Genomic DNA, 25,731 nt, shown 5'->3' with positions numbered 1-25,731 from the left:
ATTATAAATAAAAGAATCATCTAGTAAAAACCAATAATACAAATTATTTATTTCTTCTCTTTTACCAACAATGAAATTTAATCATTGTAATTATACTACATTAAATTTTATATCAGTCTCGTGTTTTTACTGCTCAATTAGGCAGTTCACAGAAAGTAGAATAAACAACCATGTTTATTATAAATGTGAAACAATCTACTCCCAAAGTGATGATTCATAAAGAAAGAGTTTACTTAAGGACACGATTTATCATCTTTTATGTAATTAATTGATTTACATTTTTTATTGACATTTTACAGTTGAATTTACATTATTGTTTCTCACAAGATCATCACGAACCTAACACAGTTTAAAACAATTTCACATCACACACAAAAAAGTGGTACCAATTGACACAGACAAGCGGTAATGTTAAGCAGAACACCGCATAGTTTTTCCCACATAGAATCTGTATCTATCCTGAGCAGTTTTCCACTCAACCACCCGTCTGCATTTTGTGTAAATAATGGTCATAAGAAATAAAAAAATAGATTCTATATTTGTGTTTTTTCGAAATAAGCTTACCATTATCGCTAGTCTATGTAAATTGGCCTTTGGTATACAGTTATTACTTTTATTAGAAAATTATTGTTGTTTAAAGATTTTAATAACATATTTGGGAAATATAGTAAATAATATTTTTAGATTTATTAAATAAGGTTATCAAGTTCAACAAACAACTAATTTTACAATAAAAAATAAAGGAAAGGTCTTTGTTCTGCTGCAGTGAGTTAGTAATGTACACCTGGTCAATTACAAATCTAAAGAGATTAACTATTAGTGTGAAAAACAAGCACAATCATCAACGCTTGTATTAGTACTAAGTTCAGTCTACAATGAATAGTAAGTACATACAGCACAGTAATACCAACTGAAATGCAAATGGCTGCATGAAGATAGTATATTCTACTGCGTATATAAAATACTGTGGAATGTTTGTAAAAATGTGACCATGGAGAAAATGTCTTCCATGACTTGATGTATCAGTAAATCTTAATGTCTTTCACAATAACTTCGAATGATGTACTAAACATTGACAATGAAATGAATACACCAGATCAGTTTTAAATACATTAAATTATATTTCTCCAGGTCTCATCACGTTTTATCTTGTCATGTCTTGTTTACTAGTATTATAACGTCTTTTTTTATCTAATTAAAGATAACTGGTGATTGAACTTTTTATATCATTATTTGTAAATGACTCGATGGCAAATATGGTACTAACTTAAAACCAAATTTAAACAATTCTTTATTATTTAAGTAGCATTTCTATTTGCATTGTATTTCAATAAATACAAATGTACTGTGGATTTAAAATGCTACGCACGAATGGTTTGTATGTACCAATACAAAATGCTGGTACCCTAAGGCTATGCTTAATTAATGGGTAAAAAATAACTGAATAACCAAGTATGTAGAAAGACTTTATTTTATCATTTTTTTTAATATCTGTATTTGAATTTCCTCTCTGCGATTATAATAATGAATGACATTTAATTTTTATGGTTAGCACAAAAATGACTATTAATAATAATGTTAATAAAATGTTTGAATTAATAAAATAACTTCTAAGCAGTAATCGGTATGAACTCTATCCTACTGTGCCCACAGCCATACAACGCCACTCTCACAGCAAATTTCTAATTCCACCCAGATCAATAAGGCCAATTTACACAGACGAGCGGTAACAGAAAATGGAAAAAACGCGTAGCTTGTCCCTTGTAGAATCTGTATCTATCCTCAACAGGTTTCCACTAAATCGCCCATCTGCTCCCCGATTTGTCAAATGGTCATAAGAAATAACATAGATTCTATATTTTTGTTTTCTGGTTTACCATTTACCACTTATCTGTGTAAATTGGCCTATAGACAGATATTTTGATTGAATACCTAGTATCCCATGAGTATATCCAGTGTCATCAATTATAGTATTAGTCATTTTTATTGAAGATTATTGAATTTAAAAGTAAGTATAAAATAACAACATAATATTAACTATAAATTTATGTATTATTCATTTTATGTGACTTTCTTTACAGTATTTGTAATAAAAATAACAGATGCACTACTTATGATTACGGTTACATCAGAAACAAAGAAAAAAATTGAGAACAATCTGGATTGAGTAGTCATGTTTTGACTTTTGAGGTCAGAACTTTATGAAAAAAAGGGGGTTGAAAAAAATTGTTATTATGTATTTCCCATAAGCTAATCATTCTCAGCAGATGCAAGACTAAAAAAATATTACTATGTATCAAAATGATATATTTTGGATGGTCTATGTATGTACGATAATTAGAAAATGCAAGTGAATAAACTATGAGGCTTGGCTATGTAAGCAGGGCTGTAGCCAGCATGAAATTTTCAATTTTCACTACCCACCCCAATTCCTCAGTACATATGGTCATATTTTATATTAATAATAATTATATTTAAAGCATCTTTGCCTCGTCTGTTTTTAACCTCTCCCTACGACCTTGGTAAGTAGCAAGTTTAAAGAAAGGGGAGGAAATGGAACCCTTACTATTAAGGGGACACTATCCTATAAAGAATGAGGAAAAATAAAACACACTATGGCCATATTAAGGGGAACTTTGTTGGGTCTTGGAGGTGTCCTCTTAATATAATAATAGGGGCTTTGTAATATGAATTTGCATTTTCACTATTAATTTTATACTTAACTCGTTTTAATGAAAATGTTTACCTTTATGCGATTAGAAAATTAACCGTTTATAGTAGAATATTTCATTGTAATCTGTTTGTGCACGCAGCTTGCGGCATCGCTAGTTGATAGTGTACATCTTACTATCTAGGTTAGTTAGTCATTGATAAGTTGTAATTTACAATACAATTTATTACAGCATGCTCATTAATTGTACAGTCTCAACTGTGATTGAAAGATCAACACTTGATAAATGCACATGTATAGGTCTAGATTGTAAAACAATGACATGCGAAAACTATTGATAATGATACTAAAAGGTTAAATTAACATAGTATTTTCTAAAGCATGATTTGTTTGCTATTTTCCACAAAACAATTAATATATTCGCCAATTCGACAAGAAACTCAATTCGCGAAAATAAAAGGTTGCGAAATAGTTAGAAATGAAAAATTGCGAAAATTTAGTGCCGTGAAAATGTTGGGCTTTACAGTATTAGAAGTTGAAGTGAAAGAGCATAGCTTGCACACCTAAAAACACAAAATGTTATAATTGGTATTTATTTATGATTTACAAGAAATTCAGCTACCTGTTACAGTAACTGTTTTATCAATATCCCAGTTGATTGCCTGATTGACCCGAGTGACCTTTACTGTAAGACACATGACCGTCATTGACGTATCAGTTGACTTCACTGCTGGTGTACTCAAGATCTACTGTACGTTCATACCATGCTATACACTTTTATTTTAATTTAAGAATATAAGAGCTACGTTTCAATATAGTAAAACAGCTATTAAGAGGACACCTTCCTTATAGGGGTACCTCCTGGCTAGAGATATCCCCTGAATAGTGGTACCTCCAAATTAGGGCTATCCCTTGAATAGTGGTACCTCCTAAATAGGGCTATCCCCTGAATAGTGGTACCTCCTAAATAGGGGTATCCCCTGAATAGTGGTACCTCCTAAATAGGGTATCCCCTGAATAGGGGTTGGCTGTATTGTATTATTAAAACATATTTTCCTTATTTTTTCACTATAAATAATATCCACTTAATAGTGGTATCTCAAAGGAAAGGTTCTGATATAGCAGTATTACATGAGTAATTGTTTTGTTTTCAATACGTTTTTATAGCCCAAAAGAAAATTAGCCCATTTCATAATTTATTGCCTCAACAAGTTTTGCTTTATCTGAAATTAAAAGTCTATGACAACAATTTGTATTTTCAATTTAAAAAAACGTCATGTTACTTCACTAAACACTGAATGTATTTAATCTTAAGAAATGATACAAAAATAGAAACGTGATAAAATCATATAAAGCTCCTCTAGCCACGGATTGTTGTTGCATTTTTTTCGTTAGAAATATTATAATTCTATGGCAAATTGCAACCATTAATATCTGACTGCTTTATAAATGATGACATAGCATTTCACAATGCAAGTGAAGCAATTCAAAACCAAACCAATTTGGACGCCATCCAAGTATCTATCCTTGTTTTGTTGACTCGTTCGCGTGGGTTTCCAAATTTAAAAAACTACCTTTTTTTTTGTTTAAAAAAGTGTATTTTAATACATTAACAATAGGCAAGATTAAAAAAATATATAATATCAATTAATGTGTGAAATTATACATGTAGTAGCGGCATAGTAGTAGTGTTTTGGTTTTTAAAATTCTAAGATTAGGTTCAAATCTTACACTATCCCTGTGGCTGGTTTCCGTGGGAAAACACTCCACCACGAGGCTATAGTTTGGTTGCAACCACATAATTTTACCAATTATAAGCTTTGGTCAAATAAATACGTTGCGCACGTTCTTTCGTTTGTTGCGTCCTAGTAGAAACATACTTTAGGGTATCGACCTAGACTAGAATCCTGTCCAGACATAATCTAAACTTTAAGACACTACAGACTAGTCTGATACAGTAGGTTTACAGTAAAGCACAAAATCATTTCTTATACTAATCTTGTCATCAAGATACAGTTAGCTTCATTTTTTACTTGTTTTCTAAAAGCAGGAATTCAATCACATTAAATTTTAAGCTCCTATTATAATAAGGTCATTCTGCGTCACACTACACTAAAATCCTCTTTTCCCTTAAGCTCTGTCTACATTATCGAACTTTATGTGACAAAAAAATGTGATGTGCCCATAATATATGGACATGATTATGTCATATCACTACCATATTTGGGTATATCACTACCATATTTGGGCATATCACTGCCATATTTGGGCACATCACACTTTTTTTTGGTCAAAATAGTTTGATAGTGTAGACAGAGCTTTACATCTTGTGTCTCGTGTGGCCTATTAAGAATTAAGCATTATGTTTTGATAATTAATTAACATTAATAATCTGTAGCATTAAAAGATAGTAAACATTACAATTGAATCAAGGCAGTATATTCAATAATAATAATACAAGATCAAGTTCACTGCATTGATTTGAAACAAAGCCAACATGTCAAAAAGATGTAAAAAAAATAGCTTAGATTTACTGCGTGTATGTACTGGCATAATGTTATGAGTCATAGGCATATCAGAGCCAAGAATTGTACTATACACAACCTTAGTTACAGTACAATGTTGTTAAAGAGACAGTTAGATGTTTTGTATAGATATTTTAACAAGTTGTCTCAATATGTCATTACAAAAAATAATTACAATCAATATCAATCATCAATCAATAAAGTATACAATAAAACTCCTATTAAGGGATACCTTCGGGAACCCAAAGTGTTCTCATATTACTTAATAGGGATGGCCCTTAAATAGGTGTTGGCTAAGGTATACAATTGTTAGTTTTATGAGAAAGTGTCCTCTCAATAGGGTTGTCTTACTATACTAATAACATAAAAGTTAATTGACCCAATAAAGGGTCCTCAATAGAGTTGTCCTCTCAATGGGGATTGGCTGTAGTGTTTCCACTGCTAATGTTTCATGGAAAAGTATCCATTATTATATAGTTGTCTCAGAGGAGGGGTTTTTACTGCTTTACTAATACCCTAATAGTTCTTAAGGGGATAATACAAATAAATGTAATAAATCGCTAAAAATCCAGTGATGTCATAAGTGCAGCTTTAATATAGTTTGAAATCCTACTTGGAATAAATTTAAATGATTGGTTACTGAAATATCAATCGTTATAACCAATTCATTCATATTATGCGCACGTAGTCCATTTGACAAGAAACCAACTATACTAAATCTATCATTTTAACAGGACTTTATTTAAATTAAATCAAGGTGATTTGTTAATATCTGTAGCTAATGGTTTATTGATTATAAAAACTTATTATTATAGATCCTTCCATAATGTACTGTTATTGTAAAAACGTTGTTTAAATTTTTATTTTTTGTATGTGCAACCATGTGTTGATCTGGGCCTCCCTTAAATAAAGTTGAATTGAATTGAATTAGCAATGTTTTGTAAAAGGTGCAGTTGAAAAGTCATTGACTGTTTAATTTCATATGATCTATGATCTCTCTGAAGAAAGTATTTTTGTAAATTGTATTGACTGGCAAATAAATTAATACAAATTATTAACATCTAAGTTGATGAAGATCAACACCACAGACAACTAATACTGTACATTATAGAAAACACCTGTTTAATAAAAAAGTATATATTCTAAGATCTTAAAAAACAGGTAACAGTAATGATAATAAATGTAACACTGTATAAAGTAAACAGTTTTATGACGGAATTGCCATGGCAACAAACAGGTGCTGGACACCTAATAACAGATCAGTACTAAGCCTGCTAACACCTAATTATTATACTATAAAATTTATGTCAGAATAATGTGCTTTATCCCTGTTATTTTCATAGCCGTAAGGTTTTACAGTTTTCAATTTTTGCATGAAACATAATAAAAAATGTATACTTGTGTGTGCTTTATAAATTTATAATCGTATAAAAAAATCATTAAAAATAAACAGTGCACAAAAATATGGAGTTATACAGTTAATTTATTTTTGCACTAAACCTTAGTTGCAAAAATGCAATCTACTTCAAAGGTTGGAAGTGCAAATTGAATTTCACAATAAATGCCAGGTCTAAACGACTTGAGCAACAAAGTTACGTTTCTGCGATCGCTCATGCATAACTATATTAAGAAACCCATGTACGTTGCTGAGATTGCGATCATAGACAACTGCTATTTAAATGTATGCACTATCTTGATTTAAACGCCTTTGGTAATATTCATGCTAATATTTTCAGCTATTAGTTGTAACGATTTTTAAAATATTTGTGTAATTATAGATGGCAAAGCAATTTAGATAGATTAATAATAAAGTAAGTTTATATTTTATTAAATCCCGCTTCATTTATTACTTTAGCTCTATCCGTACATCTTTTTTTTTAATTTTTAAAAATCTATATTTAATTCATATTTCCTTTTATTTTCCAATGAAATTATTTCTGATTCTATAAATAAAATTTATGAAACAATTTTAGCTTTAGGTAAATCTAATATTTCCTAAGTTTAATTTAAAATGATCTATATTTTTATAATTTTAAAATCCATTAAGTTATTCTCAACAAATCTACAATACATATCAAAATACAGTAGTTGATTTTGAGTTTGTTATTTTTGTTTATTGTTAATAAAATTAGTAAATTTATCAAAGATGTTATAAATAATTGGATAGTGTACTTCACAATATTTTAATTTAATGAGTATAGTTTAATTTTAGTGTTATTTTACTATGACTTTATTTTCCAGAACTTTAAGGAGACTTTACGACACATAGTAATGTCTAGTTTTAGGGCCTAGGCCTACAGTAGGACATTTTTTTTTCTTAAATTGTGCGTACCAAATAATCTGCATTATTTTCGTTTTCTCCTTTTGATAAAAAGTCTGGGCATGAACACTTAACAAGAACATTTCTAGTTTTCCCATAACATGCACTAGTAACATTAATAGTAACATTAATATCAGTATAATCAGAATCCAAGTAAAAATTTAGTTCTTAAAAAATGTTTTTTTTTTCAGTCATATAGGCCTACTACTAATGACCTTGTTTGTGTGACAAGTGACATGAAGTCACAAGTATGTAACAACATAAGTATAGAATAATGACTGGCAAAAATTGTTACATAAAATTTGATATAATAAAAGTGTAGACAGAGCTTTAGTTTGGTAAAGCCAAACAAAATGTTTCTAAACCGCATGCATTTTTTACACGCTTTAGACAAAAAAAGTATTCTGTTTTTAAAAAAAATTGAATTACTAACTTATGATAGCCACTATATAAATAAGCTTTTCTGTTGTGGATTTCAGGGAATCTTGCATAACTCATTTTTAAATGCAACCAGCCATGGCGAGACAATCAAAAGATGGTTAAAGTGATACTGTATCTCATAAAATGACTAGATTTACCTAATCTTTTTATATTGTTTCCTGTACTATAAATAATACTGAAAAAGAAACTTACACCTAATAGTGGATTATAACTTTCATATTAGCTTAAATAAAATGTGCATGTGTAACTAACTAAACATAAACTTATTTTCATATACTTTTATTTATTTTTACTTATTAGGATGTGTTTGAGCAGAAAACATCTGTACTACTAGTACCAGTTAATTCTCTGGTAGCCATGTGCGCACAAAAAGGCCATTATTTCATAGTAGACTAAAGGCACTTATTACATCATTTGTCTGTTTACCCATTATTTGATGATAGTAAACGAAAGGCACAAATTACATAATTTGTCTATTTACCCATTATTTGATAGTACTGTAGACTAAAGACACTTATTACATCATTTGACTATTTATCCAATATTTGATAGTAGACTAAAGGCACTTATTACATAATTTGTCTATTTACACTTATTTTATGGAGAATAAAAACACTTATTATGGTCTATTGAACGTTGTTTATTTCCTGATATACAGATTTAATATAAACAAAATCACTGCTCATGAATATAAAACCCACACCTAAATAAGAAGATGATGCTTCACTAACTAGCCTCAGGAAAAAATCAATAACTAGAAAAATGAACGCACTTGAAAAAACCAAGGTTGTAATGCTACACAGCATCTTAATAAAGGTAATACAATAATTGAACCTTGGGCGTGATTCTTATAAATAATAAATATTGATGTTAAAAATAATCCTAGTTATCAGTGTACATTTGTACCAAAAAATAATTTGTTTTAATGATATTGATAGAAACAGGACTATAAATTGAGCTTCATTTGAGGCTTAGAGAAAGAGTCTTGAGTTACAAACCTAGGTCAGGATTGAATCCTGGACCTTGGGATTGGAAGACAAGTTTTTTTTTTCTCTTTTGTGGCGTGAACTACCACCTTTATTCTTTCATAGCATAATTAAATACATTACAAATAATCAGTAATATCTGTCTTCATATGTTATTTCTTTAATTATATTCAATTCAATTTCTTTTTATCTCGGAAATATCATCCATATTAATAAACTTATAAACAGAAAAAAAAGAAAAATCTAAACTTAAGTATAGAATGCTTTTCCATATTGTTTTCTTCCGTTAAAGACAAGTTTGTTAAACCACCAAGCTACCAGAGGCAGATCCAAGGGGGTTGCACTTGCTATTTCAATACAAAAGTTATTAAGAGCAAGAAAGAGCAAGCAAGAAAATACAAAAAAAAAACAACAAAGGATAAAAAAGTGAATTTATAGCCATAATATCGGCAATGGCTCACTCGCTGAATGATGGTAGAACAAGATTTCTCGGATGAGCACTATAAACCATAGGTTGAGTAGACACACAATGCTTGTGTGCACTGCAACCTAGTCTGGACAGATGAAAGATCACCTGAATTGGCAACAGTGACATGACCCTTAGAGGAGAGGTACAGTATATTGTTGAAAAGTGTAACAAGTCGACAACGCTATAAGCAATGATCTGTGGAATGTATACAAACCAAACGGGGAGGTGCAGCAGCCACTTCAAGACATGAGGCACTTGTGCTACCTGTTTTACTGAAAAAAAACTATGGACTTGAACTACCAAGACGACAGGAAATAGGCCACGCCAGAGAGGGCACAACATTTTATAAAAGGGGAACCATTTGTGACAGGGTTTGAGATAACATAGGCGGCTAATTGGCATTGATTCAAAGGTAGGATCAATTTAGCGATGGCCTGTTAAAATCCCTGCTAAAATTGTGCATTGAGCTTCCGAGGACTATACAATACAAATGGACATATCATTATTACAAATTGGTATAGACAGTAAAATGAAGATCAAGTTTGAATACTTACAACTGGTGGTTTACTGAGTTCTGGCATGATTTCTGCCAGTGCTTTATCTTGTGCCATCTGGAAGAGTTCCATGTCTTGTTTGGCAACTCCTTGAGGATGAGGAGCAAAAGTTGATGGTGACTCTTCATCTGTATCTGAAACTAGGAAAAAGGAAAAGGTAAAGAAGTAATTCCCAAGATTCAGGAAGATTATATTTCTACAGAAATTTGAATTATGTGATTTTTTATTATGACGATTTTGCCTTCTTGATTTAACACATTTGAAACCATACCACCAAAATATCTGTTGTGCTTATATTGAACCTTAATGACATTAGAAGAGCAGAAAGACTGCTAAGTATAACTATACAGTATATTATCTATAAAATGAAATATATATTTCAACCAGTAAGAATAAACATTAGAAAAAATTGTCATCTACTTAGGCCTCCAATAAATCATCACTTTTAAATGTCACTATTATGAGGTCAATTGTAAAATTAAAGTGAAAAAAATAATAAATAACATAATATAAAAATGACTTTTAAAGATATTTTTTCCTGGATATGCAATTTCAATGTTGCATAATAGTTATTCACTTTGACCAAAAACTGGATGGAAAAAAAATGATTTACCAAAAAAAAATATGTAAAGTCTGATTATATTAATCTTCATTTTTCGTGTTTTTGGGGGACAATACATCTTTAAGATGAGTAAAAATGTATTTAGACTGGAATATACTGTATTCACTTTAAAGGATAAACATTTGATGTGGTCTCAGTTGAATGATATTCTTATAGTCATGATACATTTCTTCTCTTACAATATCTTATAAAAAAAATCAGGACATTGATCTTTCATAGAATAATCTACAATTCCAAGATTTACGATATTTACTCTCCCAATCTCATTCCATTTTCTTGAAAACATATTAATTGTAAAATACACGTTTACTGTAGTAAATCAACGGCTAAAATACGTTCTAATTTCAGATGGCTATTACTACAAATTAAATTTGGGTAAACCTAATTTATGCATGAGTCAGTTTTATAATGGTGATGAGATACTTTAATGATGTAGCTAAAATGACACTGAGATGATGAAAGTCATGCAGTAAAGCTCTTTCTACACTATCAAACTAGTTTGACAAAAAAAGTGTGATGTGCCCAAATATGATAGTGATATGACCAAAAATGGTAGTGGTAGGACATCATCATGTCCATATATGGGCACATTACATTTTTTGTCACATAATGTTTGATAGTGTACTATAGAGGTTAAGATACTAAATGGGATACATAAAGCTTTGTCTGCACTATAATAAACTTTAATGTGATGTGCTCATGGACATGGTGACATTATATCACTACCATATTTGGGAACATCACACTTTTTTGTCAAACTAGTTTGATAGTATAGAAAAAGCTTAAAATAATGTACACATGTTTAATTTATGGAAATAAATAAATAGTAAATATTTTTGATTAATCTTAACCAATTTATGATAATACATTTCAATATTGTATAATATTATATTATAAATATTACTGTAATATTGTTGTTAATGACCAAAGATCATTAACACAGTTTATAACATAACAGGCTTTAGCAGTGCCTTCTTAAGCTTAGCATCTTATTTGTCAATCTCATATTCACTTCAATATATGGAAATATTTTATAGCCTTGTTTTTTACTTACTACCAAGTTGACATTTTGCTTGAATATTTAGTTTCACATAATTTTGCATCATAAATAATCAGCATATCAGTTGACTACTTCATGTCAGTTGGACAATAAATTACTATTATACATTTAATATTGAATACAATTTTTACTGGTATTATAGTTTAATAATGTGCAAATTAGATATATGGTTTCAAAATCAATTTCTGAATTTAATAAAATAGTATTATTTTTCTCAAATGACGTTTTATAAAAAATTGCATGTTTAATTAAGAATTGATTCTTTACTACGGCTTTGAGTATTTTTGTTATCATTTTAATTTTAATCAAGGTACAAATTCAACTCTGTATTAGTGTAATGTAAAGATGGTTAATACAGTTAAGTGAATATTCCCAGCAGTAAAAGGCTATCTAAAATGGCTAACAAATCAAACTATAACATTTTCTATTATATCATACTGTATACACTGAAGTATAGCAAATGAATTTAAATCTTATCATTATTAGTATTATATTAGTATCAGTTAAATTATGTTTATTGTGTATGTCTTTTTTTTTTTGGTGTACAGTATGCGACCATTTTCTTTCCCAATAGTATAAAATTTAAATAATAAATATTTAAAATAAATTTCAAAGCCAAAATTGAATTAATTATAACTTAATCCTTTGTATACTATATTTTTCACTCAGTCATTTACAATATCTACAAACATCCTTGAATACCTTTTAAAATCCTCGTGCAAATCATATCACATCCAGTGTCATTCATATCTTATCAATTTTTATTAACTTATTAAGTTTAATTTCATGAATGTTGTTATAAAAATGATATATATTTATCTTATAATAAAATGTATGAGAATACACAATAATTTTATTCATGTTACGGTTTTGTTTTTCCCGAAAAAAAGGAAACGCTTGATATTAAAGGAGGTTATCTCTGGAGGTTATTTGGTACTCACAGACAGTACACTGCCTACTACACTACATACAAACTCCACTTTAACACTAATTCTAAACAGTCTAGGCAACGGATGTCCATCTTCCTATACTTTAAAATTCACACAAGACAGCAGAAAAACAAGGAAAGCTGCCAAAATACACAGCTTGACTCGAGTCAGACCACTTTCCATTTACTGCATATTGTATACTACTTTGTAGCTAGCTCACAGTTTATTTAATTAAAGAGTGTAGACCCTCATTAGCTCGCATTCTGTTTTACTAAGTTCTAAACACTTAGCAAGCTCACACATCAATTTATTAAAGACTTGCATAGCTAGCCCATATCCCATTAAATACTAAAGCTTGGTTCCCTACTAGAACACAACACAAGGGAACCAAGCTTAAAAGTCCTAAACCCCAATGAAACCACAATTATTTCACTGAAGCTGGAAGTACATTTCATGATTGGTTAAGATGATGCAGAATGGAATGAGTTGACATGTACCTTTAAGAGGATTGTTACTTTGATATCCCTGCCTCACAACAAACACTTATCAATTACTATTGACAGAAAATTAAAAAGCAATATACAGTTGAACCTCCAGGAAGCAGCCACCCACGGGACCAGGAAAAGTGGCCGCTTACGGGATGGTGATCACTAACGGGAGATTCTGCGAATAGAGAGCCAAACTCACGTATTATGGCTACGCTTGCGGGAGGTACCAAATGCACTAATTAGATAGGAAGAACAAACAGGCATTTGAAAGTGCGGCCGGAGGTGGCCGCTTAAGGGAGGTGGCCTCTCAAGGAGGTTCAACTGTAATAAAATTTTAGCAAATACCTTCTTCTTGTTCTGAAGGCTGGTCTTCTTCCTCTTCATTAGTATCACTATCTGGTACTGGTTCAGGTACAACGGGTTGACTTCCTTTCTTCTTCTTTAACCCGATACCAAATGCAGTCAACGGCATCTGCATTAAACTCTTTTTCTTGTCATCATTACTTTCTTTTTTGTCGCTAAGAGAAACATCGTCGGAGACGGTTGTCGTATGTGGTATCTCCTCCGGCTGAAACAAGAGAAAATTACCATCCTTCTTGAATCTCTTATGTGGCGCATAAACCGGCGGTAAACCATACAAACCACGCTTCCGGGGTTCGGACGTTGCATATAAATGTGATAATCCATCAAATAGCCCTTTCAGCTGGGACGATCCAAGGTTACGAATTTCAGAGTGTGGAGAGGAGGAATTGGAATGTGATCGAGTTTCATCGTTGCCGTTGGACGGCTGAAGGCGGATGGGAATTTTAGGTTTAATTTTAGTGGTTGACGAAGGCAGTTCCTCACTGGTCTGTCTGTGAAACACAGTCTTTTTTGGTTTATTTCTAATCGGGATGAATCCAAGCATGGACAGAGAGGAGCTACGTGATTTTCTTTGGTTCGACGGCGTGAAAAATTGAGACAATCCATCAATAAGTCCTTTTGGTTGTGCTGATGAATCAAATAGTCTTTCATCGGTGAATACATCACCGTCTGATTCCGAGTGATGCAATGATTTTGAACTTGGGACGCTTGGTGTTCCATTTGATATAGTCTTTGAACGTTTATGTTTTCTAAGTGGTCTATCTTCTGGGGGACACCGAGGACAATTAAATAACCTGCAAGAGAAATATTTTTATATTGTAAAAATTCATCATGTTATAATAAACATTTTAAATTCATTAGAAAATAGAAAATCTAATTACATCATTGCATCACAGAAAAGCAACATTTTTTGATTTGATTGATTTTTTTGACTGATTTCTAATTTGGAATGCCATTGAAATTCAAATTAAAAATTTTATTTCTTTTACATAAATAATTTACCTTGAATGTCTTTTGAATTTACCATTAATATGCCCCGAACCGTCACAATCTGGATATGGACAGTTTCTATGGAAACAAAGCACAATGAGAAAGTGAAGACTTTGATGATTGAAATTTATAGAACAATTAAAAATTAATTTATTTCCAAGAGCTTGTCAAGTCAACATAATATATGTCAAAGGTAACATCAATATTTTATCACAAATTAAATCAGTACGAAATCAAGAGATTACCTTTTAAAAGCCTGTAACAATGAAATACTCATAAACGATTATTCCTTATTAATGAGTTAATAAGGCATAAAAAATGCTTTTTTTATTATTTAAGATTTAAATTAATATGCTTGAGTAGATACATACCTTATTACTTGTTTTTTCAGAGCGATTTTCCGAGCATGTTTTTTAATCCTATGCGCTTCTTTTAGTTTAATTTTCCGATGTTTTAATATAGTAGTTGATGCTTTGGCAAATGCTTTATTCCATTTACCAACTTTACATTGACTACATTTCCAATGTCCTATAGTAAAAAAACAAACATTCTATTTAAAAGGTGCATTCATGTGCATTAGTAGGGCTACTGTAATTTATGATATTTTGAATTTACAGTATCAAAATGTTGTAAGAAATTAAATTTTGTACATTTTTTACTGCTATCACATATTATTTTACTTTTTTGTTTCAATTTATAAGTTTTTCCACCCACTTAGCACATTGGGATGATATTGTTTGTGGAACGTGCTATACCTGTACGTAATACTAATATTAACATTATATTATAAGACAGTCACTGTAATAAACAGTTCAAAGCAAAAGCTTTCTAAATAATTTCACAAACAGGTTAAATATTAAATGTGGTTACTGCAGTAACTGCAGTACAATAATATTGACACGGTTAGCATCATGGATCAGACAATTTTATTTAGTTTATACCTCTTTATTACTGGCCTGTGTATGAACAATTTATATTTTAATTTTATTTATTTTTTGCCGCTTTGTATGAAGTTTAATTTAGTTTTCATATACTATGTTAAAATATTTAAAACTGAAAGATATTAAGAATCATTATCTACTGAATCATTATCTACTGTATCATATTCGGTACCTAATAATTTGAAGTATCTTCTTTGTAACCATTGCAATGTTATTATTTCAATAATAATCATAATTCATACACAACACATTCCTGAATTGTACAGCGTAATACCTTGCAAGGTATTTAAAGCCAGTAAATCCCTAGGGAGTGATCATCAGCTATCTCAGATACACTACAACATAAGGCTAGTAGTAGCATTTATAATGTGATAGTCACTTTAGTATATGACGCATTTATGATGACACACAATTTTTCAGAATTCATAGAAATAATATCTTGTTTAACATAAAATATAACCTTACAATCAACATAATAAGAATATCACATGAAATCAGATCAACCATAAATAATATTCGGATACATGTAGTAACTATAATATATAACCTCTTGTAACGTTAGAATTATTGGCTTATGACAAGCTATAAATATAAGATAATTGTATTGTAACAAATGGTGTGTTTCAACCTGTACAAATACAGATTTTACGATTACAAAACATTTGGAATGGTCACGGCTGTGAAGATGTTTGTACAGCTTATTTTCGTTCGTAGTTTTCGCTACAAGTGCAATTAAAAAAGTCTAACATGACATGGCATGAAACAGTTATTGTTTTGTATGCGTGTAAAGGTGGTTACTTATAACAATGCACTGCTAACACTGTATCAAATGTTAAAAGTGGGGGAAATAACCAGTGTCTTGCAATTGCGTACAGGTGTGGACGACACATACTTTACACCAACTTTCTTCTCATCTACCTAAGGGTTCCTTTGTGTTATACAACTGCCACAAAATTTCACTCATTCATCTTTCCATGATATGAGCAGACAGTGAGATGAACCACCTTACCCCCTACTTTTCCAAAAGATGCACTGGTGTGGACAACACATACTTTACACCAACTTTCTTCTCATCTACCTAAGGGTCCCTTTGTGTCATACAACTGCCACACAATTCCACTCATTCATCTTTCCATGATATGAGCTGACCGTGAGATAGACCCCCCTTACCCCCTACTTTTCCAAAAGATGCACAGGTGTGGACGACACATACTTTACACTTCAACTTTCTTCTCATCTACCTAAGGGTTCCTTTGTGTTATACAACTGCCACAAAATTTCACTCATTTATCTTTCCATGATATGAGCAGACAGTGAGATGGACCCCCTTACCCCCTACTTTTCCAAAAGATGCACAGGTGTGGACGACACATACTTTACACTTCAACTTTCTTCTCATCTACCTAAGGGTCCCTTTGTGTTATACAACTGCCACAAAATTTCACTCATTCATCTTTCTATGATATGAGCGGACAGTAAGATGGACCCCCTTACCCCCTACTTTTCCAAAAGATGCACTGGTGTGGACGACACATACTTTACACCAACTTTCTTCTCATCTACCTCTGTGTCATACAACTGCCACACAATTCCACTCATTCATCTTTCCATGATATGAGCGGACAGTGAGATGGACCCCCTAACCCCCTAACCCCCTACTTTTCCAAAAGATGTACTGGGTTCTTTAAGGTGGACACAAGATCTCCAGTTTAAGTCCTTATCCAAGAAGGATGCATTCATTCACTGAATCGCAGTGGATTGTACCAAGTGTAGACGTCTAAATCTGTTAGTAGGTTAAAAAATAACATCACACTAAAAATGATATTAAAAAATTACCTTTTGGAGTTTTCTTAAGTTTAACACAGTTTGTATGATAGCCTCTGTCGCAGGAGCTACATGATATGAGTTCCTATGGAAACAGAAAAAAAACCAGAACAAAAGCATTAGAAACTGCTTTAGAAACATGCTTATAAAGGTCAGGCAGTGACATACAGTAGCTTTGGGAATTTTTAGGTTACAATTCTCTTTAATCCCAGGTATCCCAAGTATGACTACAAAGAAGCTACATTAGCTCATAGGACCCATGGTAATGACTGTACTAAGAATAGATTTTTACATGTGCAATATTCCTTAAACATTTTCACAACTTGTGTAAGATGTATATGGTGCTTTATCAGCTAAAACAAACAGTTAATAAATAAATTACTTAATTACATCACATTGGGAATGGTTGAAGTTTATAATAATTGATTATCGGGATGCTTTATTACTCTCGTTTGGTATTAAATCGCAGACGTGGCTCAAAAGCATTCTTGCATTTCATACGCATACTTTTTGCTACTTGATGTCACCACCAAGTGTATCTATTTTAGTATTCATCACACTGATTAAGTTCATGACCTTTGTATCCCATCCCAAGAGATTATAATATGCATGAAAACCTCAAGTGAAAATATTAATTATTCAAATACAAAAATAGTAGAATAATAGTAGAATATGTACTATCACATCACCTGGGGCTAATCAGTTAAATCTATTAATTGAACAGTAGCAATAAGTAAAGGTGGGTTTTTTTGTCAAATAGGAAGGGCTACAAATTGTACACAATTTTTTAATTACTTTTCTTTCAATTTAATAATATTATTATAATAAATAAAATAATCTATAAAATATAAATAAATCATTTTCCACCAATAGACTTCATGAGATTTACTACTTGGGTCAAATATATGGTATTTATTTAGTTTGTAACAAGTAAATAACCGATTAAATGGTTAAAACATCCAATCGATTGGTTGATGGAATATTATTATTTAACTGGTTATTACATTTAGCTGGACAACTGTTATCCAATTGACCGCCATTGACCTTTAAGTCAAACTACCATAGCAGTTTGACCGTTTGGTTGGCACATTGTATTTTTTGTCAATTTTATTATTAAACTACGTTTTTTTGGAACATAAATAAAGCAATATAAAAAATGCGGTCGGTTTGTAATTTTTATTATAATTAATATAAGTATTTCAATAAACAGATATTCGGCATTATATTGTATATCAGAAACAGGTCATTAGAAATATACCAGGAGTTAAAATGTTGGTTTGCAGCCAATCTCAATAAAGCAATTGTGGCAAATTTACTTGTGCATTTCATAGAAATTCTATTAGTACTACCAAATAATTAATCAACCTAATTAAAATAGTGAGTTTAAGAATTATGAGTCATTTCTTTGAATCACGTCAAAACTATCTCTTTCTTTTCTTTACGATAAAAGATTAGAACATTTTTTGGCACATTTCTATGAAACACTGCTCAATCCATTAAATTTGAAAAATACAGAAAATAAATGTTTAAAATACAGTATTTTAATGTAGTTGCTTACACAACCAGATGAAACATTGGACATTTAGCAAACGAGAAATTTGAAGAAAAATCTAGAGTTCATACCAATAAAATTGTTATTCATTTATGGAGATTGTCAAAATTATTTTCTCATTAAATACCTACATTAATTTTTTTTTTAATACATCCTTTTAAAAATGAATTAGTAATGACTCTTACTGAAGAATATACCGACATAATTTAACTTTTTAATGCATGCGTTAATGTGAGTGAAACTGCTTTAAATAGTTAAAAATGAAACCAAAATTTATCAAAGCATAAAGCTCTGTTTACACTATCAAACATGTGCCCATATATGGACGCGATGATGTCATATCACTACCATATTTGGGCATATCATTACCATATTTGGGCACTTCACATTTTTTTTTTGTCAAACTAGTTTGATAGATACAGCTTAAATGCTAATTAGTCACATTTTAATTACAATTTATTTTATGATCTGATGAGACAATCTGTGATTAGTCATCCTATGTTAATCTTCATCTGTTTACTTGACAATATTTTGATTTCTTCTTTATACTGAGTGACCTCTTCAGTACACTACAAGACAAATCCTGGGGTTCTCACAGATTTGAACCAATGTTTCTTACAATTATTCAAAATAATTAATCTCAATTAACTCAAATTTAAAATATCTGTATTTTTTAAAGCTCTGTATACACTATCAAACTTTATTTACTGTATGCGACAAAAAATGTGATGTGCCCATATGGACACGATGATGTCATATGAATACTATATTTGGCCATCACATCTTTTTTGTCGAACTAGTTTGATAGTGTAGCTATTCTCAAAGTACTCCTGATAAAATAAGTAAAATGTATTTCTACAGTATTTATGTTAACTGACCATTTAGGCAGGATTTTTACCCAATACCAATCAATTCCATCAGCTCAAGATCACCAGCCCAGTGTTGAATCGGCATAACAAAAACCAACAGTTTCTCCCTTCCAGTCCAAGTGGTGGTAATCTATATCATCTAATCATTGTGCTCATAATGTTATAATAAAAACATTATTCAATGTGTTATCAAAGGTTAGCAGTATCAAAACAATGTGTTGGTTTTACTTACTAAATTTCTTTGTTGTTTACAAATTGCACATAATTTACATTTTCTACACTGCCACCTAACAAGACGCACCTTCTTGCTGACCTCCTCGTTGAACTTGAGACATGAAGGATGTCCTACAAGAAAACAAAAATTTAAACAATGTAACATAAGGTTTATTGCAAATAGCGCACAACGACGCATGGTGGAAAGGATTTGGGAGCAAACGTCACAACGAAATCAAGCTATTTGCCTTATTTTCGAAGTTTGATGGACAAAAATAATTTATTTGGATCTACAAATGTGGTTTACACACAGTAGCGTCATTGGCAAATCTATGATTTTGAAATAGGGGAGGGGTGTCTAAAAATAGTAAAATTAAATTGAATCTAATGTCCTATCTTTTACATTGTGAATTTACAAAATTTAGGGTTGCTCGGGCCTCTATGGATACTGTAACTCTGTTATATGGATACTAATATGCCTTAATAAATTATCCTTTCAACAAACTAATATGGCGCCAGTTTGCTACGTAATATAATTACCCTGCCTGAGGAAAGTTTTTATCATTTGTGTTGATACAGGTTTTGTTTTTCAATTATAATTTTTTAGTACTGTGGTCTACAGTACAGTACATCATCAGTCTACTATACTGTACATCAGCCCGATTATCTTTTCTAGTTTTTCATTGTTTTATTAATATTACTCATTTAATTTTTTTTTATAATTTTTTTTTGGTTTGGTCTTTATCTAATCTTACTTTTACATATTTCTTGCAAGATTGTTTTACTTTACAGTCTAAATTCAATTTTCTCTTGGAATAAGGATTTTTTTTTTAATATGAGAGGCTGTGTATATAAATAGATTATTCTTAATTCTAGTAGTATTCTTTACATTCATATCGATGGAAAGCAGCAGTTATTGTACTAGACTAATTTGTTTTTAAATGTCATCGTTTGGGTTGTTTTCTCCACAAATTTCTGTTGTTCATTTCCAACCGGTTGGCAAATATATTTATTTTGATAAATTTTTAGGTAAACTTTAAACAGTTGATCTCCAATTTGTGAAACTGACTGGCCATTCTGTACGTACTGTACTGTAGGCTTAGAGAGGTGGGAAAAATAACAGATTTACAAAAACAACAGTAAATTTATTGCAGATTGTATGCAACAGCAATCTGACAACCTGTGCTGATCCTGTAGACATACAGTACAGTATGTTCTGATGGTGTTGTAATGTACTGTATACTAAAGGGTTGTTTGCTGTGTAAACAAATCAAAACATATTTTTTATAAAGCACCCACATTCTCCATATTTTTTTTTTAAAATCAAACGAAAAAAATATTGTTTTACTTGGCCTCACACCAAACCCATTCTTATTAACTGCATGAAATCAATCCTCAATTCTTCAGTCTGCCTACTGTAGCTTATAGTATATCGAGTAAAATTAAATTCATGTTTAAATTCTTCAGTATGTGTTATGACCTCCAGTTTAATATTGAAGACTACCTTCACATTTAATCAACACTATGTTTTTCAAAAGGTAGTAAATTTTTATTGCTGTATTTCCCGAATATAATTATAAAGCACTACTTTTACCACTAAATACTTCCATTCAACAATTATTATTATTATTATAAGACAATTTTTTACAGAATTATAAGAATGATTATATCCACAAGCCGTGTTATTAATAATAATAAATAATGAATATTTATTCGGTCACCAATGAAAAATAACAAGGAGTGAGAATAGTGAAAAATTATGTGAAGTCTAAACATTATGTACAGTGTAATATTTTGGGTACAGTACACATCTTACATTAGCATTGACACACATAATTTTACATTAACACCTTGTAAGGTTACCTAGTTTCAATGGCGGATTATTTTGCTATTCAGACTAGCTGTAAATAGAATGTTAATATACAGTAGTAACTGTACATGTACTGTAGGTCAGTGAACTACAGTACCATTGCAGCAGAAATGTTACATTCAATGTTATTTGGCAACATTATACTGACCAGTGATTCATAACATATGTATCTGAAACTCAACTCAAAGTTAATGACCTTTCGATGGCTAATTGAACTAATTATTGAAGGTCAATAAAGTTCAATGACCTCTTTCCATATTTTGTGAGTAATTTTGATTACACAATTCTTACAGTACAGTAGTACAGTACCAGGGACTTTTATTTTACAACTCACAGTACAATAACATTAACAAACCTATGATTTTTTTCCCCAGAGAAATTGATTTTTAATTACTAATTAGCAAACAGTAATATCAAAATTCCTTAGGAGAAATACAAGGGTACGTTTACAAAACTTGAAGTTCTGTCATTTTTAATCTAAATTTAGGTGGACTTCAACTCACACTTTGTACTTTACAGGTACACACAGGTCCTTTTAGACTGTGTAGCAACCATTCAGATATATCACTGTACAGTGAAAACACAGCATTTTCTAATTATTTTATTGCTCGGTTTTCACAAAAACGGATACATAGATTTCAAAGAGGTTTTTTGGTGCCAATAGGTGGAAAATCAAACACAGCCCAAAAGGTGTAAAAATAATTTAAAATATACTTCTACTTAGACTGCTTTTTTTGAAAACGATATTGGGCATGAATAATTTAATATATGAAATATTAAATTATGATTTTGATTCCATATATTATAATATTGATACAGTAACCAAGCATTGCATTAATATGTCTACTACTAGTTTATTATACAGTGGCTAGTCTACACAATTACATCATCTCAAATCTATGGACAACAATTGGCTGCTTCCATTTTTTAAATACAGAATGGAATCGGGTAATCTATTATTTCCTGGCAGAAAGTAATTCATGTATTTTGGTCTTGTAGTCGTAACAAATATTAATGCAGGATAAATTTATTCATTTTTAATTTTCATAATGCAATTGCAATCAAAAATCATAAAATGAAATTAAGATACAAATTAATATTTTAATAAATTACATTCTTTGTTGTATAGTAGTACTATAGTTTGTAAAAGTAATCTCGAAAAAAAAAGGCATCTCAAAAAGAAGCAGTCCTAAAAGAAAGAAGCCCATGGGCAACATTTTGTAGGTTTAAAGCTCTATCTACACTATCAAACTAGTTTGACAAAATCTAATGTGATGTACCCATATATTGACATGATGATGTCATATCACTACCATATTTGGTCATATCACTACCATATTTGGTCATATCACTACCATATTTAGGCACATCGCGCTTTTTTTTGTCTGTAATGTAGACAGAGCTTTACAGTATTTTAACTACATCTTCTGTAAAGTACAGTAATCTTTTTTTAACAGAGCACTTTCAGTACAAAACTTTAAGAACCAATTTACAATATATACTGTAGCAACAGAGATAATTTTGTTTTTTCAATATTTTGTAATCTTTCATTCATAAAGCAAATTCTATTATACATGTCATTATTGATGTTTGTTTTAATATTTTGAATATTAATTTCAATTAACTGTACCAAGTAATTTTGCTGATACTATTGTTGGTTTTTCATTACAGCAATAATCTAACTAGTATTACAGACATATTAATTTATTTTTGACAATATTGGATATTATTTGATCATGTTAATAAATCCATTACTTCCTTTTCATAAATTAATGACTACAGCATTATTAGCTTAGTGGGTAATTTGCGGACTTTCCTACAGTTTACAATAAGCAGTACAAGATTACAGTAATAAGATCTATGGATATTCCAGGATCCTTAATAATTTCTTCTTCAAGTGTAAGAGATTAAGTTTACCCAATTGGTCTTTTGAAAGACAATTGGGTAAGCAGGGGTCCTTCTTTTACATGGGTATTTAAATACAGTAGAACCTTCATTTTACATACGGTACGGGACTAAAAGGCGTACGTAAGACATAGGATTCGTAAAATCCAGGTTGACCTTAAATTTACCTCCAAATACGTAGATCGTAGCTAAAAAGGCTGTCGTGTTTACCTACTTTACTCACGTAGTGGTCACTAGCTTAGCCTAGACTAATCTAGGCCTAGCTACTGTAGATGTAAGGCCTAGCTGTGAGGCCTAACTAGAAAAATATATGCAGGCTGTGCGATGTTTAAATAATTATTATTAATTATTATAAACAAAAATCAATTGTCTTGTATTTTTTATCAATAAAATTGCTGTAAGAAGAATGCACGCGTGTGGCTTGTCTCACACAGCCATGGCTTTGTGGTTTGTAATAAATTAATTCTTAAATAAATTACTAAAAATGATGACGTCATCGGTCATTTTATGCGTACGTAAAATCCAGGGAACGTAAAATCAGGGTACGTAAAACAGAAGTCCTACTGTACCTTCAATTGATTTTTTCATAAAAAGCTTTAAATCAAAGATACTTTAATAATGATAATGTCCATTTTGTAGCGTCATTCCAACGATTAACATTGCTCATGGCGCTGTGGACTTGGATGTTACTTTTCAACTACACTGTATGCTTCTGCGGCGGCTTACGGTAAGGGTCACGCCATGTCAGTGCTGTCAAATAGGGTTCTCTCCTCTTTTATTTGTCCACTACAGTGGCTATGTGTGTTTACACCAGTAATTCATCTCAAAACATGTTATACCCGATGGATTGAAATGACAGGTATAACTGTGAGTTCCTGTGTATCTTTTTGTCTTCTATAGCCCATGGAGTGATCATTTTTTACATCAAACATTTACTGATACATTGCCTGAGTGTGCATATAGTTGGGTGTATCTGTCAAATCGTGTTGGTAATATTAATACTATATCGTCGTAGCTCAGTGAAACAAGTTGCAGAACCTAGTACTGTAGCAAAAAGAATGCCACAAGTTTCTTTTAGTCGTAATTAGGCCAGTTGGCCATCATGTAATAATGTATAATTGCTGAACTTGAATTTGTAAGAGGGGGTCTCATTAAAAAATCTGTATGTAATTACAACAAAATATGGATACCACCTGTTAATATTAAGGATCACGAAGAAATAGATGATGTGGGTCATGTACAGTAATGTAATCTTAAAACAAACATCCATCTAAATTATCACCCACCACAAGCTCCCACCAGCCATTATTTTTAGACACAGATATAGCTACAGTACTAAATGATTGGTGTGGGTGACAAATAGTACAAGATTAATATTCTTATAGTGGCCGATACTAAATGGGTAAACATTAAGCTTTGTGGAATCTCTTTCAACTTAGACTAAGATGTTAGTTGCAACATGTGGTTTTTTACTATTTATAGTGTATTGATTTTTTTTATTTTGAAAATGCCAGGCGATAATTTGCATGCTAGTGGTATATATAAAATATATTTGATTAGCAGGGACTAAAGAAACTCACCACTATAGCCACAATCTGCACACGAGACCAGGCTTTCAGGTATTTCCTCTACAGGACCCTTCTCACAAATACGACAGAGGGGTTCAGGTGTAGCAACACTTCGGTTGCCATCCTAAAAATACAAGAAAAATGGTAACATTATAACACTTGATATACTTGTGGTAGGTGAGTTTTCTCATAGTAATCATTCAGGTGGTGCAGAACCAGTGGAGTAGGTTTTTGATTGCTCCCATTTTGGCACCTAAAATTAATTGTGAAATACTTTATATCTATTTTTACAGATTATTAATAATATTACATGTTTAGCACTTTGTTTAAATAATCTTGGATTCGCCTCTCTCGTGTTGGATGGAGGTGTTAAACATCAGGCAATACAAATGACAGAACATTACAATAATACCCCAACCTCTTCCCAATTTTAAATTTCTGCCAATGGACATTTGAATTAGGGGACACTTTTCTGTGAAACAAACAAGAGAAAATGTTAATGTTCAGCCAACCCTTAATCATGGGACAACTTGTTGTTTCCAGTTCCCTTAGTGGTCTAACTGTATTTGTG

At 31.2% G+C, this 25,731-nt stretch overlaps 1 protein-coding gene across 1 annotated transcript in view; it reads right to left on the bottom strand.

Moving 5' to 3' along the window:
• Positions 1-25,731, bottom strand: part of LOC144844649 (uncharacterized) — a 44,301-nt gene that overhangs the window by 16,609 nt on the left and 1,961 nt on the right. The window contains exons 3-9 of the mRNA XM_078701654.1: positions 25,173-25,284; positions 19,837-19,949; positions 17,196-17,268; positions 14,790-14,946; positions 14,431-14,496; positions 13,411-14,222; positions 9,967-10,106 (exon numbers count right to left, since the gene is read on the bottom strand). Of these exons, the coding sequence (XP_078557780.1) occupies positions 9,967-10,106; positions 13,411-14,222; positions 14,431-14,496; positions 14,790-14,946; positions 17,196-17,268; positions 19,837-19,949; positions 25,173-25,284 (1,473 nt within the window). The remainder of the gene's footprint in view (positions 1-9,966; positions 10,107-13,410; positions 14,223-14,430; positions 14,497-14,789; positions 14,947-17,195; positions 17,269-19,836; positions 19,950-25,172; positions 25,285-25,731) is intronic.

The sequence above is a fragment of the Antedon bifida genome, chromosome 6 (assembly GCF_963402885.1).
Source record: "Antedon bifida chromosome 6, ecAntBifi1.1, whole genome shotgun sequence".
Taxonomy (NCBI): Eukaryota; Metazoa; Echinodermata; class Crinoidea; order Comatulida; family Antedonidae; genus Antedon; species Antedon bifida.
The sequence above is the reverse complement of the archived record's forward strand: the minus strand, read 5'-3'. Positions and strand labels throughout refer to the sequence as shown.